Source organism: Fukomys damarensis, unplaced genomic scaffold, assembly GCF_012274545.1.
Source record: "Fukomys damarensis isolate Sample0158 unplaced genomic scaffold, DMR_v1.0_HiC HiC_scaffold_11, whole genome shotgun sequence".
Classification (NCBI taxonomy): Eukaryota; Metazoa; Chordata; class Mammalia; order Rodentia; family Bathyergidae; genus Fukomys; species Fukomys damarensis.
In genome coordinates, this window is record NW_022900923.1 from 28,556,660 (window position 1) to 28,576,118 (window position 19,459).

Sequence of the window (19,459 nt, forward strand, 5' to 3'; positions counted from 1 at the left end):
GACTATTCATTGTGGTTTAGTCAGAGTAAAAAAGCCTATCTTATGCATCTTTGTATCGTTAATATAAATACAAACAGCAAGACCTTTTTGCTTTCCCATTTTTCCTTTAGTTCTTTCCTCCATTTCTCTAGTTGAAATGAAGGATTTTGGAGCCCAGGAAGGATGTGAAGCTGAATTTGAGAATGGACTGAATTTAAGGGATAGTTAAGACAAAGGGCTGGAGGAGGTTTCCTAGAGTGAGAATTTGAAGAAGCCAGTGAAGGACTTTGAAGGATTCGTCACGAACATAGTAGGCAACAGGCAGTGAATGGTCAACACCAGAGGAGACTCCAAAGGGGGGTTTATAGAAGACAATAAAATAAGAAATAAGAATTAGCCATTAAGAGCTAGGTGTGGTGATGTATTCCATAATCCTTGCACTTGGGAGCCTGAGTCAGGAAGATTGCCATGAGTTCAGGGCCAGCCTGAAATACATAGTGAGACCCTGTTTAAAAGAGTTAGCCATGAAGTTTGACAAGACTCCAACTGTAATTAGAGTGCTAGGAAGAAAGTAGGGACAAAAGCCCGATTAGAGTGCAATAAAAAATAAAAAGGAAATAAAGGGTAAATATGGTGACTTTAGATACCTCTTTTGTCAGACACTATGATAAAGAAAATCACAGAAGTCAGTGATAGCTGGAAATTTAACATTATAAATGAGCATATTTTAAATGGAGGGCAATTTAAAAACTCAAGACTATGAATAATAGAGCATAAAGAGAAATAGGTGATACAGAGAGCTGACCCCTAAATCCTCAGCCCCCATCCTGCCTTTTTAATACATGCAACATTTTTTACAATTTAAATGTGGCACAGTGTTTCTAATTTTCTTTTTATTGATGTGATTGGAGTACAAGGTATTTTATTGAATGAAAACTTTTTTGTATTCTGAGCCTTGTAAAGTTTTTAGGAGATTGATAATGTAATATTTAAGCAAAAATAGACTTCATATAGGAAACTTATTTCCTTGTGGTATTTTATTCTTATTACAGAAGCAAAAGTACAGTTAATAATGTAGTTTGGAAAGAACAAATTAAATAACACTGGGGGAAAAACAAGAAAAGCTAACACAACTTGAAAGGGACTTTGAAAAGCAAAATATAAGTATTATCTTCATCTTCTTTGTTTACTAATAATATTGCTGAAGATTATGGTGTTTTTGTAGTAAAATATTCTATGAATTTGAGTAACTAATGCTAAAAATGCTAATAATACAACTTTAGTGTTAATCTTTTTTGTAAATAACAATAGCCATGTCCATATTTAATATTCTGTAAAGGAATATGGATATTACAGAAATCAATGTTCAGTGTGTAAAGGATAAATATGAGATATTGATTTAGTGACTCTTTATTCAACATCTTCTTCCATATTGGTATCCTCAAGGGCATGCATTTCTCTTTCTGGTAGTAATCCATATTCATTTAGGAAAGACTCCACATCCGCAGCAAAAAATTCTTCAGTGAACTGTTCAGCAACACTAATAAAATTGCTTATGAGTTCTCCGCCTTTGTAGACAAGCAGTGTGGGGAGTACCTCTAAGGAAAAACGGTCGTCAGCACCTGTTTTGGAAGCTTTCATTTTACAAAACTTGACCATAGGGTATTCTGCTGCAAGGTATATTAAACTACTGTTTAGAGCATCACAGCCCTTAATGCCATCTTCATAAATGTGAACAACAATTGTCGTGATCTTCTGCTCCTTTTCAATTGTTTCTAGGAATTGCTCCCCAGTTTCTAGCTCATACACAAACCCATGTCTAGGCCCAAAACTCAGCTTCTGATGCATATCTTGCATGCACTGTCTCCTGTATTTACGAAGGCAGTTTTCATCTTCTTTGTCTTGATTGATAAGTTCATATTCTTGTATGCTCATCTGAGAATATATAAAATAATTTTTAGTGGTCATTCAGTCAGAAATGTATGTTTGTTAGATACACCAAACCCATTCGAGCTCCAGGAGTTTGTGCTTGTTTTTCTGTCTGCCCTGAGCACCACCTCCCCACTGCTTTCTTTTTTATTCCATTCAAGTGTTTGTTCAAATGTCACCTCCCTTGATTACTTTAAAAAGGCCCCCAACAGTCTCTATTGTATACACTGTTTTTTTTTTCTGTAGCAATAAATATGACCTGTGCTTGAAGAATGTATTTGATTATTTAGTATCAGTTTTTCTGACATGTTCAGTGGGAGCAAGAATTTTGGCCCATTCACTCATCTTCAACCTCTGCTTTATACATGGCTCAGAATAGGAGTTCAATAACTGTTTCATGGTTAAATACATATAGAAACTTTGCTGAATGCAGTTGAGCAAGTGGCTCATAGACTCAGTCAGAAATATGCTACTTAAAAACTTTAAATGAAAAAATCCAGCAAGGTTCTATTCTAGGGTGGCTTTCATAAAAACAAACAAAAAACACAACAGGGCATTCAGGCATACACACACACACACACACACACACACACGTCCCTAACATATGCCTTGAAATTAGTGTTCCCTACACAAAAGCTATTAAAAATCTTACAATTTACTTTTTAAAAATATGTAGGGTGGAATTCAAACAAGATACATTCACTACTATTTAGAGTTTATCAAATTAACCCAGAGAGCTAATGTCTAGAGCAGCAGCATCACCACCTGACTTGTTGGAAATATAGATTTTCAAGCTCAGTCAGATCTGCTGAATTAGAACCTGTAAAGATTAGGTTTAGTAATCCAGGTTTTCAAAAGCCCTCTAAGTTATTCTTATACATTGGTTTAGGTTAACATGAGAAAAGATCTAAGTTTCATCAGCAAAGACTGATGCTTTTAATCATGGTTAGACCATAAAATTATCCGTCCTTTATAATATCTACTCCATCATTAATGTATTCAGTAGAATGTTAAACACTTCCCCCAACCAAAACCAAAATGAAACAAAACACATAACAAAGACATATTGGAACATTTACCATAAGAGACACTATTAGACATGGAACACTCCACAACTGTGGAAGTCCCAATGAGATACTTCTTCTGCTGTCTTATCATTATGAAGTCACTCAAACAGCAGCAATTCTTAAAGTAGAGAAATAAAAAAACAAGAAACTGTTTACGGAAAATCTATCATGTTTTAGGTGTCTTGCATAGATTATATTGGTTAATCTTCACAACAAACATCTGAGATAGATACATTAGTGTCATTTCTATAAAATAATACTGAGATTCAGTTTAAATACAAGTCCTTCAAAAAACAAATACATATCCTTCATGTTTTTATTTCCTGTTTCTGCATTTATTCCTCATTCTTTTTCTTAGCCTATACTTTTCTGTCTTACATTGTTGTCCCAGTTTAATTTGTTTTAGCCTTAACAATTATGTTTGGTATAATCCTTAAGTTGTTGCCATAGTCTTATTAATTTAATAAGACAGAAGGAACACACAAATAGTGATTTGAAGATACATTTGAGCATTCATATAAAAACCTATTCCCTTCACATATTCAGGTGAATATTTAGATACTTAGGTATTCAGATACATTTCCAAAGCTTACCCTTAGCACAAAATCTTTAATGATAATGTCTCACATATGCATAGTATTTTATGGTGCAAAACACTTTAATGTTTATTTATTCTTCACAGTTGTTCAAAACAAGTGGAAGAGGAATTCTTATAATTTTGCAAATGGAAAATTTAATTGTGAAATTCACATTGTATTGTGACTAAGTATAGGAATCAACCTCAGTCCCACCACCATGAACAGAAGCCTTGGACTATGGAATATTTCTGATTTTATAATCCGTCTGCTGAGACTTAGTGTAGGATGAATATACACTGATTTGTAGATAAATAATCCACTAAAGTGATTGTTTTCTCCACAAATGAGAATCACCTTATGGTTTCCCTTATTATTATCATTTTTATACAAATAATAAATATTAATTATGATTCAAAAATGACGTGAAGCTAAAGAAAGGAAGTAGTAAATACTGAAATTTTATCAATTTAATACTCAGTTAATTTTCTTTAACAATTTAGAGTTGACATAGACATTATCTAGTTTAGGTGAGATCTTTTTTTGGGGTACTGGAGATTGAACTCGGATCCTTGCACTTGTGAGGCAGGTGGCAGAACCACTGAACTAAATCCCCGGCCCATCCATGTGAGATCTTTTTTTAAAATAATACTTTTTAAGAGAAATCTCTGCCAGGCGTGGTGGTGCATGCCTGTAATCCCAGCACTCGGGAGGCTGAGGCAGGAGGATCACTTGAGTCCGAGACCAGCCTGGGCTACATAGTGAGTTCCAGGTCAGTCTCAACTACACAGTGAGACCCTCTCTAAAAAAAAAAACAACAAAAGAAGAGAAATCTCTCTCTCTTTTTTTGGGGGGGACAGGGATTGAACTCGGGACTTTGCGCTTGCGAGGCAGGCAGCAGAACCACTGAGCTAAATCCCTGCCCCATGAATATCTCTTTTTGTTTTTGTTTTTTGTTTCTTTTTATTGAGTTTGTTGGTACAATCTAGGCATACAATACAGTTATATTCATTATTGGGATCCTGTACCTTTACATAATAGGTCTTGAGTCTCTTTTTCCCCTTGTTCCTGCCCTCCCTTCACCCCCTCCTCCCTCCCCATTTACAAACACTTTATTTCCATTTTTTCAATTTCTCATATTTTTTTCCTCTCCTTATTACCTTTCTCCTACCCTTCCCACTTTCTCTACACCTTCAGCCCTTTACTTCCTATTTCACATTATTAATTATCTCATTAGGATCTTGTGTACTATTATAGTTTTTCACACCAGAGAAACTATTCGTTATTTCAGTTAAAGAAATCTCTGTCTGAACATTAAAAATAGGGAATCCTAAAATAAAACTAAAAAGGAAAGTAAAAGATAAAAGGCGATGATGTAAGATTAAAATAATCCTTAATTCTGAAGATGAAAATGGTCCCTTAGCATATTTAAATTGCTTCTTGCTCTTGTAGTCTTATCCTATCCTTTTTTTCATTATTTAGAGAATACTTTACTAGTTTCTGTAATCACGTAGATATGACCTTACATATTTAGTACAGTGTATTACTCCTGTACAAATGGAAAAAAAATTAACATTTCTAGACCAATATAGCTGTCCATTTCTGTACAATGCCAACTCAACACAGTAAATTGGGGATAACTTTTTCCAAAGTTGACAGCACTGTTAAAGTTTCCCAAAATTCAATATATATATATATGTATATATATTTATATTTATATAAAAAGACTAATAATAGCAGTATGTTATGCATTGATAGCAGCAACAGCTTTTCCAGGTTCTGCAGTCATCTGAACAAAATTATAGACATTCAGCACATTCCATTAAAAAAAAAAAACAAAGAAAAGAATAATATCCAGAAAAGAGCAACGTTCTGTTGATGTTGTCGTACCTGGCACCATTTTTTTTTTTTTGGCATCTTAATCATCCTCTGGAAAGAGAACATTCTAGAGTCATATGATTAACTATAGCTCTGATAAAGCACGGTCACTAGTATGTATCATAAAGCAGGTACAAGATATTTTACAATGAATATCTTTTTTAAAGAAGGGATTTATTATATTTACCTCCTTTTTCTTTGCCTAACCAATCTCATTCTTTCAAATTAGTAATACTGTCAACGATAAGTGTCTTCGTACTTTTCTAAATACAAACTCATTTACTTATGACCACGTAGGCATACAAATATACAGACATGTCTTTTACTGCTCTAGAGCATAGAATCATTTATCTAATTAAAAATTATCTGTATTTTGTTTTATCACATTGTGAAAATGTTCTTGGCAATTTGTTCCTTTAGCATGTATATTTTACTTAGTGTGGAGTACTTCGATAAGCATTCATTTCATTTCCATTTTTCTTTGCCATTATATACTATACTGCAATAAATATATTTTATATATTTTTCTTTATTTTTTATGTTACTCCAGGTCAAACCTAAGATCTTTATACTGAGTATATCCCAACTTTTTTTTTTTTTTTTATACCAGGGATCGAACTCTGGACCTTGCGCTTGCGCGGCAGAACCACTGAGCTAAATCACCGGCCCTCCAACTTTTTTATTTTTCATTTTGAGACAGTGTCTTGGTAAATAGCTAGATGGCCCAAATGGGCTCAAACTTGTGACCGTTCCGTCTCAGCCTCTCAAGTTGCTGGATTACATGCATGCGTCACCACAGATTATTTGCTAATATTATAATGTAGTTTACGTATTAAGTGTGATTTAGACTAGAAAACATTGTAAGCGATCCATTATTAACTTTTTCCTTGTCTTACCTTTCTGCTGACTTTTGAGTCTTTGTCATCTCTACTCTGAGGAGAAGATATTTGTCTGAGAATCTTCTTCTTGCTAGGTGGGATTGATTCACTATCTTCACTCTCTAGCTTAAACTTTCTCCAATCATTTATTACTCCTTTGGGTCCTGTAATAAAATTAAAATAAATGTTTCTCTTTTTATTTCCAAAGAGCTTTTTGAACAATTGATATTTGTGTAAGTATTGTCATGAGAGTAGACTTGACATCTCCTACAAAAGAAACAGATATCTTGTTTGGACTAGAAATTCCCCTACTGTTCTGGGCATTTAACTTAGTAGTGTCACCGCTAAGGGCTGGTAAGGACCTGAGTTCAATGTCTGGTACCAAAAAGAAAAGAAAAGAAAAGAAATTCCCTACTGTTCTGGTAAAAATTTTCTTCCACATTAATCTTGTTAAATGAGGTTGGGCAAAGAATTTTTGAAACATTTGCATTAATAAAGATATAAATTATATACTTTGAACAAGTAGCAAAGTTTGGGCATAAACATATTAAAATCAGAACATATGGAGAAACTAGCATTAGTAAAAATAGCACTTTTGTTACATAAGAAACATCAATAAACTAACATTGGCACTATACTGGGATTTTGGGCAAAGCAATCTTAAAAGACAGCCAAACAAAAGGAGGCCTGACCTCAATTAACAAAACTAAAATAACTTTAAGAAAATAATTCCATGTCTATCCAATTCTATCTAAGATTCTAAGAATCTTTCATAAATACAGAAAGGATGAAATTTACATATTTAAGAAAAATTACAGTAGTTAAAACAAGGATGATCCAATTAGAATTCTAATACTCAATTTTTGTGAAAAATAAAAGTGCCTAGAACAAAACCTTTAATTCTTGAAAACATCTTTTACCAAAACTTAATCTTCCATGCCTTTAATATCACATTCTATAATGTGGCAGTTAGGGTAGAGGTTCAACTTGATTGACTTTGAGATCTGCTTGGAGGATTGGGGGAGCATACCTCTAAGTGCATTGAGGTGAGTAATGGAGGTGTGGCCTTGAGGTCTAGGTGTGGACCCTCACCCCTTCTGCTCTGGCACTGTTCCCCTCATCTGCTTTTGAATTAAGTGTGTTTCTTGTATGCAGCATATTGTTGGAGTTGCTTCTTCATCCATTCTGCCAGTCTGTTTCTTTTGACTGGTGAATTGAGACCGTTAACATTGATGGTTATAACTAATATGTAAGGCAGGCAGCCGAAGATTTTTTTTTTTTTTTTTTTTTTTTTTTGTAACGGAAATTGAACTCGGGTCCTTGCTCTTGCAAGGCAATTTTGGAAATGTGTGAGAAAAGAACAGATTTTACCAAAGTTCTAACTTTATGACTTTTTTTTTATACTCCACCCCTGAGGTGAATAGCTCATTTGATCTTTGCTCTTTATCTTGTTTGAGTATTGATTTTTTTTCCTTTATTAATTGGTAGGTGCTTTTAATATATTAAGCATAAATCCTATTGTCTATTGATTTGCAAATATTTTTTACAATTTGTTAATTTTTGTTGTTGTTTAAAAGATTTGCTTTTGGTAACTTTTGACAGACTGCAAATATTTCCTTTGTTTCTCATCCTCCTTTTTCCTTATTTTCCTCTTCCTCTTTTTCCTTCCTTCCACTGATTATACCATTTTACTTAAAAAAAATTTAAATCATACTTAGAAAGATAGTCTTCATATAGCCATTGTATAATGAATTTCCATGTATTTTGTTTAGTATTAGTGTGAAATTAATTTAAACTTCTGGGCTGAATTTAAAGGCTTCAATCCATATTAAAAGATACAAGGAATTACTAGTCAAATAAGATTCAATAGAATTATAAGAAATCTGAGTTTAAAAATTTAAATCATGGTATTTAACTTTTAAGCTCTCAGTGGAATATAGAGAGCCACCTACAATTTAACAGGTTAAGAGAACAGGCTAAATTGAAATCCACTTGATCCAAGAATATTTTATCATTCTTTTTATTTTTTCATATTAAAAATTAAAAGATGACTTGTTTACTTTTGACCTACTGGTTTTATTGATTCATTGGTAGGGGAGAGTGTAAGTTGTTTATATCATGGATAGATCTGTGATAGTTGAGTAGCAAGAAATTATCAGATTATTGTTTCTTCACATCCTCTAACATTAAGACTTTTATAAGTTATTTCAATTTTAATTAATTTACTGAAAAAATTTTTATATTTTTTTCTATTACCTATGAATATATGGCTTAAATTCAATAATAAATATTATCATTAAGAGTATTAGATATTTCTAGATTTAATCTTAATTGTATAACTATTTTTTCTTCTTTTCCTTACCTGTATGTGTGGCTTGTCCTTCAAAATCTTCCTCCAATCTGTGGCTTTTGGCTTCTTCCATTTTAGGGACTGGATTTGACACGATCTATAGAATGAACAAAGCAGTAACAATAAAGTTGAATTCTGAAATATACATGCAAACATACATATATATAAAATATATATATATGTGTGTGTGTATGCATATATATTTGTGTGTGTGTGTGTGTGTGTGTGTGTGTGTGTGTGTGTGTGTGAGACAGTGTACTGCTAAGTAGTTCAGGCTGGCCTTAAACTCACTGTGTAGCCTGGATCAGCTTTAAAGTCCTGGTGATACCCCCTGCCTCATCTTTCTGAGTGTTGGGACTACAGAAGTGCACCACCACACCTGGCTGTTTTTTCTTGTTTGTACTTATGCCTTCATTTTAGGTCTGTATACTTGACGAACATTGCTGATTACAATTTTTTTTAGTTTATCAAATTCATAAAATAATATCTAAACATTTTATATTATAATAAAATGTTCATTAATAATACTTGACATATATCTTTCTATATCAAAGAGCAAGTTTTCCACCAAGCAAATCAAAACAACCAGTAACTAAGCCTCCAATATTTTGGAAAAGCTAAAATCTAAGGGCACATGGTCATTTTCATTCATAGGAAATGCCTTGATGCCTTCATATAGAACTTAATGAATGCAACCTGTGTGTTTTATCTTTCATTTATCTGGAAAACTCAATTTTTATACACACGAATCTATTCTCTAAGGAATACAAATACTTATGATTTTCCTGAAATTTTCATCAAGGTAGTATACATTAATGCTAGATTATACTATTGTCCTTCACATTTTTAACTTTTGTCTCCTTTCAGAGTCAGTTTTAAGCACTAATATTATCCAGCTTATTTATTGAATTCTTTCTTAGTTTTTATCCAAAGGCACAGGATAATAAAGTAGAAGTTTTTGTCTTGGTTCCTTTTTTCCTTGACTTCTGGTTTCAATACTTGCAGTGGTCTTATAAGCTTCCTGTTTCCTAGTTACCATAATCTTTATCCAGAATCACTGGAGGTCAAAGTTACCAATTGATTTTTCCCTCCTGAACAAGAAATGGCACAATGGAGTACCGCTCTGTATAAATAAGAATAAATTTGAGTCATTTCTAGGAAAATGGATGCACCTTCAGACATAATAAGTGAAATAAATTAGACATACAAGCTTAAGTATTACATCATCTCTCTTATATGACAAACCTAAAGTATAGATAATTTAAAGTGTAAAATAAAAATAGACAATAGGAAACAAGAAAATAGATCTTTTGAAAATGGGAAGGGAATTAGAGATGGAGGGAACGAGGGAGGAGAAATGAGAAAATAAAAAGAATTAAGTTATGGCTGGGGATTTAGCTCAGTGGTTCTGCTGCCTGCCTCACAAGTGCACGGTCCTGAGTTCAATCCCTGGTACCAAAAAAAAAAAAAAAGAATTAAATTATGTACATATACCAACTCCCCACAATGAATATAATTATGTATATACTGCAAACATGTACTAGTGGAACAGTCAGGGATTTGGCTCAGTGGTTCCACCACCTGCCTTGCAAACTCAAGGGCCCAAGTTTTATCCTCAGCGCTTACACACACGCGCACACACACACACACAACCCAAAACAAAGAAACAAAAAACAAAACATGTACTAGTGGAACAAAAGACAAAGAAAAAGCTGTTGTGGGAAAACAAGTCCATTTCACAGTATTTATGTAACTATGAATGTAAAAATAAATATTAAATTGAAGATATTTAGTAATTTAAAATAATAATGGAAAAGAAAAAATATATATACTGTTTGACAAAAACAGTTTAATGACTTAGTGCAATTACTTAAAATAGAACAAAGAAATGTTGACTTGCTTGTTAATTTTAATAACTTTAATTTCTAGAAAAGTAGAGATTCAAAAGTTTTTCAAATTTTATTTCAAATGTTATAGAGACAGAAATATAGCTTTCTTATTAACTTATTTCTTGATAACTACATTGTCAATCTAGTGGAAAAGAGAAATTTTAACTTTTCAGAAAATGCCTTTTCCAATCTTAAGAAATCTCTTTAATAAAAAAAATCCATCATTTAGAACAGACCTGATTCATTCATTGGATCAGTACATATTGAGAACAGATTATGTGTAGGACATATTTCTTGAAGAACAATACTCTCACTAAGGCGCTTACTAATACTAAGATTTAAGTGACCTGGATTGCTTGTTTTAGTAAAAAAGTCCATCCTTACCTACATTAAAATACAAAAATTGTCAAAATTTGTTACTGCTGTTGTAGGTAGTGAACAAATTATAATAAAAATATGGAGACTTGGATATGTTTTCTTGTACAGCTTGTGGCCTCTGCAGAGGGTAGTAGGATATTATTACCTTTTTATAAATTTGATATATATTCCTATTAATTTCCCCTATTACTACCTCATTCTGGAGTTTGCTGATTATGCCCCAAAATTTATCTTATTCAAAATGTGTATTAGCAAGCTGGGCGTGGTGGCACACACCTGTAATCCCAGAACTGAGGAGGCTGAGGCAGGAGGATTGCTGTGAGTTTGAGACCAGCCTGGGCTACATAGTGAGTTCCAGGTCAGTCTCAAATAGTGAGACCCTGTCTCAAAAAAACAAACAAAAAAAAATGTGTATTAGCATCATAAAAATAATTGAATTAGTATGTATAAGTCACTTGGTTCCTTGCACATAGTAAGTGTTCTACATGTCTGTTGGATAAAATAAAAAAGAACATTTTTATGTACTTGTATACAATGTATCTGTAATTTAAAAATCAGTATCTGGCCTGCAGTGGTATTATTAGTGATTAAAACTTCCACATTTGCTGTACCTTAATGAATTTAAAAAGACAATAGGATTATTAGAGATAGTAAGTGTATTTCTGTGTGACTGGAAATTGGTGATAACGGCAAGAACAAAAGAAAACATGCTACCAAACAGTTCATAATAGCTAAATCTTGGAAGTGGCCTATATTTCCACCAATATATTAATTTATAATGAAAATGTATTATTTATATAAAATGGAGTACTACTCCATTTTAAGTGATAAACTTGAACTATTTGTAGACAAATGGATACAACCTGAGATCATGATGTTAGGTGAAATAAATCAGACACACAGTTTAAATATTACATAGTTCCTTTTATATGAGAAACCCAAAGTAGAAATAAATCAAAGATCAAAAGAAAAGACAGATAATCGAAACTAGGGAGATAGATCTTTTGCAAATGGGGAAGGGACTCAGAGATTTGTGGGGGGAGAAGTGAGTACGGGGAGGGGAAGAGAAAGGGAGGGGGTGTAAGAATTAAGATGCATCATGTACATGAGTGAACTCCCATAATGAATGCAATTATTATGTACTGCACACATTACAAATAATTTCATAAAGAAAAACCCCCTGCCTTCACCAAAATTTACTGTGATTTATAGTTACCGTATCTCCCATCTTGCTTATTAAAATCTACAATGTTTCTTATGTTCTAAGTAATAAAATCAGCATTATGTAAAATTATGACTTGATGACTTTTGACAGAATATTATTTATTTAAAAGGGCATAGCCAAACTCTTCAAAAGAAAAAGGACAAAGGTAATTTTGGCAAGAAATGTAGTTTAAAATATAATTCTCCTGAGTTAGGGTTTGATTTTCTTCTTAATTTAGGATTTTTTTTTTTTTTTTTGGCTTTTTGAGACAGGTTCTCACTACATAGTTGAAACTGACCTGGAACACACTATATAGTCCAGGCTGGTCTCGAACTCATAGTGATCCTCCTGCCTCAGCCTCCCGAGTGCTGGGATTACAGATGTGAGCCACCACACCCAGCCAATTTAGGATTTTAATGTTAATAAAAGTAATGGTTTATAGGTGATAACATTCTCCAACTGTCTCCTTAAAATGCTTCCAAACATGGTACAGTAATTATGAAGAAATAAAGTGAGGTGAATATAAATGAGTCTGCTTGTTCTTGTGTCACTTGAGCTAGTGACCATTTCATTGTCATCATCTTTGGTCGTATAATGCTGTGATGACAATTGTCAATTATCAAATATACTGATGTAGTCTAATTAGAATGTCTAGTTTGGAATTGATTTGTAGACTCTCAGTGTTCCTAAAAGGTACTTTGTTTGCAAGACTATCTGCTGTACTTTATTGGTAGATTTTCAAATAGTGGGATCCGCTTCCCACTGTACCCTAGGCTGACTTCTCTCCTAGACTGTAAATAATTTTGGTACTTACTTTTGTATGATTTACTCCACTATGATAAGTTCTCTGAGGACAGATTTTTTTTATTGGCTGTCTTCTTATAATTGTATTGTACATTAAATATATTTCATAAGTGATAGCAGCAGTAGTTTTTGAGAACAGCTATGTGGTGGGTACTTTATACATATTATTTTAAAGTCTCACAAAGCTATTTTCCTTGTTTTTCAGTGCTGTGAGGCTCTTAAAGATAAAAGGACTGCTATAGCTCACAGAAATATGGAACATATAGAGCCAGATTTAAAATCTCTGACTCTTCAAACTTCCAAAATCCTCATTTTTCTAATACACTATTGGCTCTTCAGTACAGTGCTTAATGAGTGAATTAATCCATTGATCAAATAAGCCAATTTAAATATTTTCATATGCATTAAAACCAATATGAGACTATGCAAAATAATAAATAAGTAATCATGTCCCTAAATACCTAGAGATGGTACTTATTTGAATAATATATTTCTGTTTTAGATTAAACCTCCTTAGTTTGTACTGAATATAATGAAGTCTTTTTTATTTTTTATTTTATTTTATTTATTTTTTAATGAAGTCTTTTTATTTCATTTAATTGCAAATGACTGATAGTGACCCTGACAAGTCAATATAAAACAAAAAATGGCTTTATCTGAAGTTGGTTCTTGCTAGTCATATGAGATTGAGAATTTATAATCAGTTCTGTGTCTCTAGATTATTTACAAAAAATTTAATAAGTAATGCACATCAATTATGTATAAGAATAAAACTAGGAAATGTTCTTATAGAACTGCTCTTGCATGTGTGGCAAAAGTATGGAGTGTCTGTGAGATTATGTGGAGATTTGTACATGAGGTGAGAGATTTCATTTGTAGATTCATATCAACCATTTAAGAGAGTGAATTCTGCACTCCAAAGAATGGTATTTTATTTTTTAAAGTAGTTTGAAATAACAATTCTATAGCTTCAGAAATCTTTAATTGGAATTTCCAAAATTAAATCTGTTTCATAGGTCTGTTATTTTCTAGCCCATTTTATATTAAAACATTCTTAGCATGTAGCATATCTTTGAAAACATACACTTCAATCTTTCAAACTTTCTACTGCTTTTTAATGTTACAAAAGTCACAAATAGACACAGTTGCTTGGTGTCTGTTTCGGAGACTATAACAAAATACCACAGAATCTGTGACTTAAACAACAGAAGTTTGTCTTCTCATAATCTGAATCAAGATCCAGCTAGGTCAGTTTCTCGTGACAGCTCTTTTTCTGGCTTGCAGACAGCCATGTGGCTGAGAGAGAACAAGCTCCTCGGTGTCTCTTCTTGTAAATACACTAATCCTATATGATTAGGGATATACCCTCATGGCCTCATTTAGGCTTAATAACTTCTGTAAAGGTCTTCAGACATATCACATGGGTGTTTAGAACTTCATCTTCATCGTGTGAACTTTGTGTATATGTGGGGGGATACAGTTCAGTTCACACTTCCTGGATCTGTCTTTTAAGAATAATTTGAATTATGCAGATTCTGGCCACTATTTCTGTGCTCTGCACCTCCATAGCCAGTCCTTTCCTTTATTGCTAGCTAGAGCTTTGACACTTCCTGATTTTTCAGGGTTCCCAACTGACCTTGTAAAAATTTCAGTTTTGGAAATGAAGCTTCTCTAGAACTAATAATTGTTTTTATTCTTCACTAGTTCTTTCCTGCTTTTGGACCCATATTCCTGGGATGCCCTTGAGAGTTAACAGCTATAGGCCAGGATTCTCTTTCATGTTAGATAATACAAATGCCTATTGTTTCCTTGGTCAGTTTTTGAGTCATTCTTATGTTCTAAAGGAGATATTAGTGTTAATAAACTAACTGCAATAGAATCAGAAGCATCCGTCATTGTGAGATGGCTGACACCAGCAAAACTATTCAGCAGGCTAACTCAGTAGCATCAGACTTCACCACTGCTATTATACAGCAGATTCTATGTCTTGATCATAAGAGTGTCACACTGTATGCCACATACCCTTGCAGAGATTCAGATTCTACACATTTTTTTCACCTCTAACCATTTATCTCCTTAGGTCTTTGTGTTCCTGGTTTTTCCAAGGTGTATGTGTGCTAATCTGATCAACTAAGCCTGGTTAATGTGCTCACCAATACTAATATGCTAATGTAAATATTCTAACTCTTGTCATCCGTGTATTCTCCAGTGTCTTACTGGATTCCTGTAAAGCAGTTCTTCTTTTTTCTTAAAAGTTATCAGTGGTAGAAATTTCATATCAGCTATATATAAGATAATACTGTGTCAGGGCATGGAGTATTACTGGGCTGGTAGAGACCTCCACTGTTTTTCAAATCATAAAGACTCATCTAATTATTTCACTAAAGTAATATTTTCTTTTTTTAACCCCTCCTCTTTATTAAATGATTTCAAGAATGAGAGATTATTAGCTAAGAATGATGTGGCCTTAGGTTAATATCAATATAGAAGAGATTTTATGTCTCATATCTATTCATTTCTTAAATTACTCCCTCATTTATTTGTGTTGATCTTCTCAAAGGAGGAGTTACGCACTTGCATGCTTCCAAGTGGTACCATTATGATTAGCATTTGGACACTTAGTTTCAAATCTAGCTCTGCCAGCTATAAGCTGAATGACCCTTCACAAATCACTAAAACTATCTGTGCCTTAGTTTTTTTATTTATAAACTGGGATTAGTAATAGTATCTATTTGAAACAGTTATATGAGTATTAAATGAGAGAAATTATGTAGTTTTTAGTACGAGGCATGTAATAGCTTTTGAATAAAGACTAATTTGATAATAAATAAACTAAAATACTGAAATCAAATATTTAAAAATAATTTGTTGAGTCAAACGAATCTAAATTTAATTTAGGAATCATTGCATATATGCATTGCTTATGTCTAATTTCCTCTGCCACTCAAACAGTATATGTATATTTACATAGTTACACACATGCTGTTCATAGTTTTCTATTCCATGACTGAGGATCTCTATTATAGTACTTTTATTTACTTTTACTTTTATTTTTATTTATTTACTTTTTTTTTGGTACCAGGGATCAAACTCGGGTCCTTGTGCTTGCGAGGCAGGTGCCAGAACCACAGAGCTAAATCACTGGCCCAGATTTACTTTTTATAAGGTCTATTTGCCACAAGTCTTTTAAGAACATACAAAATTCAAAAAGATAAACTTGATAAATGTAGGCCAATAAAATGTACATGAAATTGCTTGAAAATAATATTAAAAAGATTTTCTGAAGATGTTTGCCCAAATGGAATATGGGCATGATGACTTAATTTGAATGTAACGTGTTTGTTTTCCAAAGAATTAACTTTCCTACTTGTGACTTTGCCAATTGTTAAGTCATTTTCTGTTTGATTTCCCTTTTTCATTTACACATTTTCTTTATATATGTCTTTGCTTTTCAGTTTTCAAATGAAGTAAGATTTTGCAGAGATAGTAACAACACTCGGGATTCCTGTTGCTACTCTGGGTTACCCTAGTTGTTAATTTTGGGATAGATCAACTTTTGTGTGTCACAATGAAAATTTTCTTTAAAAAATAACTCCCATGGATGGCGGATTTAGCTCATTGGTGCTTTGCCTGCCTTGAAAGCTCCTCAGTTTGATCTCTGGTACCGGGGTGAAGGGAGGACAGGGGTATGGGGAAAAAATAAGAACCAAGATACATCATGTAAATGTACAAGATCCTAATGATGAATGTAACTGTATTGTATACCTAAAAAGTACCAATAAGCAGTGAAAAAAATTAACTCCCCAAATGATTACTGGAATACAAGATTTAGTTTTTAAAATGACTAAAATGATTTTTTTAAAAGCCATGTAGATTATTGGCACTCAGTAGATGTTTTCCTCTCATTTACTCATAAAACACAAACCTTGATACTATTGAAAATATACTTAATTTATGTAGTACTTCCCAGAATTTAGCTACAGTTCACGACAACTTTGAAGAACTGTGATATTTTAATATAAGATACTGCACAGAATATAATGTTTTCTTAACTCCTATGCTACTAAAATAGTTTTTGCTTTTTCAACAAATGAGGGTGGATAGGTGGAAGATGTAAGAAGCCATTTAAACAATTTACATGTCAAAGATGCTTAACAAATAGAAAATTTGTAATTGTCATTCTATATCATTGGTAAGAAAATTTAATTTGGGAAAATATCAGCTTTCAAAATGATACTTGGATTGTTGCTCCTATGAAAACACATCAACCTATCCATGTTTGTTCTTATTACATGTAGATATTCTATTACTTATTCTAGAGAACAAAAGAGTGTCAGAATCTTGCAGGAAATTCAGAGCAGCTGTCGTTCTTTTCTAAATATCCCTGTCTTATAAATACACTTATTTCAGATTGAATTTCATTACACATGTTACCATCAATAATTCACATATATTTTGAAAATAACATCAAATCTAGTCTATCAACATAGTATTTTGGCAAATCATACCATGATGAATAAATAATCTCTTAAGTTTTTTCTAGTTTCAATGTTAGGTGATTCTAAGTAGCAGCTAGAATGGGCAAAAGTATATATAGTTAAAATGGATTTTACAGTCAAATTATTTTTGTAGCAAATGAAATGACATCATTGCAAAAACAATGGGAAAACTAAACTACACTTATTTTCATGATGCAAAGTAAAACTTATTTCTAATAATTAGCTTCATGCTAGGGAAATAGAAGAAAATATAGTTGAAAATTTTCACCCAATTTGACAAATATCAACGATTTTCAATATTCCTTTTGAAAATGTCATTTCTGTCTCATAAAATGACTAGTCATTTGAAAGACATTACTTTTTCCACTTTAAGGTTTAAAAAGGAAAGAACAACCTCAAAATGTACTATTAAAGAAAGAGCCCCCAAACACACAATTAAGTATCCAATTCAGAGATCTGAGAATGCTTGAATGTTGAATGCATACTACCTTTCAAATCTTGGAAGCCAAATTCTCAAACATGAAGTGCAAGCAATCATTTCTTCCCTTCATTTCTCTCTTCACTCAAAGTGAGGACTGAATAATTTAAAATTTCAAAATAAATCTCTATTCATGGTCTTATTTTAACTGTCTAGAATATCAAACTCAAAATTGTGTTTACTCTGAATTTTTATAAGTAGAAATGACAAGTGCAAATCACTTGAAGAAGGAAGACAGTATGTAACTGTCTTTCTATAGAAAAATCAATACTTTGTTACTTTAAATTATTTTGAAAAAACACAGTAATGCATAACTTTGAAATCATTATTCTTTATCCTAAGTTGAAATTTTTAAAATTATCAAAAAGTCCACTTGCAGACTCACAGTTTAGGTCTCTGTGGCTGGTGTCCTTGATTGTGTTCTGTGAGTGAAAATCCCTGACTACTGAACTCCTTTTGAGCCTGGAAAAGTTTAAGCTCAGATTTAAAATCCCTAGATATTGATGACTCTTGCAGAAATAGCTCTGTACATGTAATAGGATTGACATTGAAATAAGAGAATTAATGAAGGCTGTTCATTAATAGCAGCACAAAACAAATTAAAATTCAAAGAATTCAAGTATTGTTTTATTACAATCTTTGTCTGCCTCTTTTTATATTATTTGAGGAAAAAAATGTTTTTCCAGCATAGACTTCTGATATCTATTTTCAGAAATTCGCTTGCCATTTTTCTGACAAGAATAGATTATATTTTATCGAGAAATTTTATTGATTTAACTGTAATAAATATCTTTCTCAACATCATTTAACATGGTCTGTTTCTCCCTCAAATTCATCAACTGGCTAATTTATTCTCCTTTTTGTGTAATGAAATGCCTTTTGTGTTAAAAATTTTTATTGTTACTAGACAAATACAGAAATTCACCATAAATATGACCTCCCTCCCATAGAGTGACTCATCAAAAAAGACAAAAAATAACCAGTATTGGCAAATATACAAAGAAAAGGGAACCCTTACACATTGTTAGTGGAAATGTGAATTAGTATGGTCATTATGGAAAACTCTATGGCGGTTCCTCAAAAAATTCAAAATAGAATTGTCATAGCATACTCTCTACTGTGTCTATATCCAAAGCAAATCAGTAACTCAGAAATGAAAACATTATCATGTTTATTGCAGTATTATTCACAATAGCCAAGATATGAAATTAATCAATGTGTCTATCAAAATTGAATGGATAGAGCCAGGGATTTAGCCTGCCACTACCTGCCTCCCAAGCACAAGGTCCCAAGTTCAATTCCTAGTACCCCCCCAAAATTGAATGGATAAAGAAAATTGTTATACATGCAAATTGGAATACTATTCACCCATGAAAATAATGAAGTCTTGTCATTTTCAGCAATATGGATCTGAAGAAATTTAAGGTTAAATGAAAGAACTCAGGGGCCAGGGATTTAGCTCAGTGGTTCTGAAGACTGTCTTGGAAGCACAACGACCTGAGTTCGATCCCCGGTACCAAAAAAAAAAAAAAAAAAAAAAAAAAAAAAAAA

At 32.6% G+C, this 19,459-nt stretch overlaps 1 protein-coding gene across 1 annotated transcript; it reads right to left on the minus strand.

Annotated features, from left to right (window-relative positions):
• Window positions 1-1,332: 1,332 nt before the first annotated feature.
• Pdc (phosducin) lies at window positions 1,333-18,349 on the minus strand. The gene is made up of 4 exons (XM_010635426.1): window positions 18,294-18,349; window positions 8,669-8,753; window positions 6,325-6,470; window positions 1,333-1,914 (listed from the first exon to the last, which is right to left on the minus strand). The coding sequence occupies exons 2-4, from the start codon at window positions 8,727-8,729 to the stop codon at window positions 1,390-1,392; spliced, it is 732 nt and encodes a 243-aa protein (XP_010633728.1). The 5' UTR covers window positions 8,730-8,753; window positions 18,294-18,349; the 3' UTR covers window positions 1,333-1,389.
• Window positions 18,350-19,459: the final 1,110 nt, after the last annotated feature.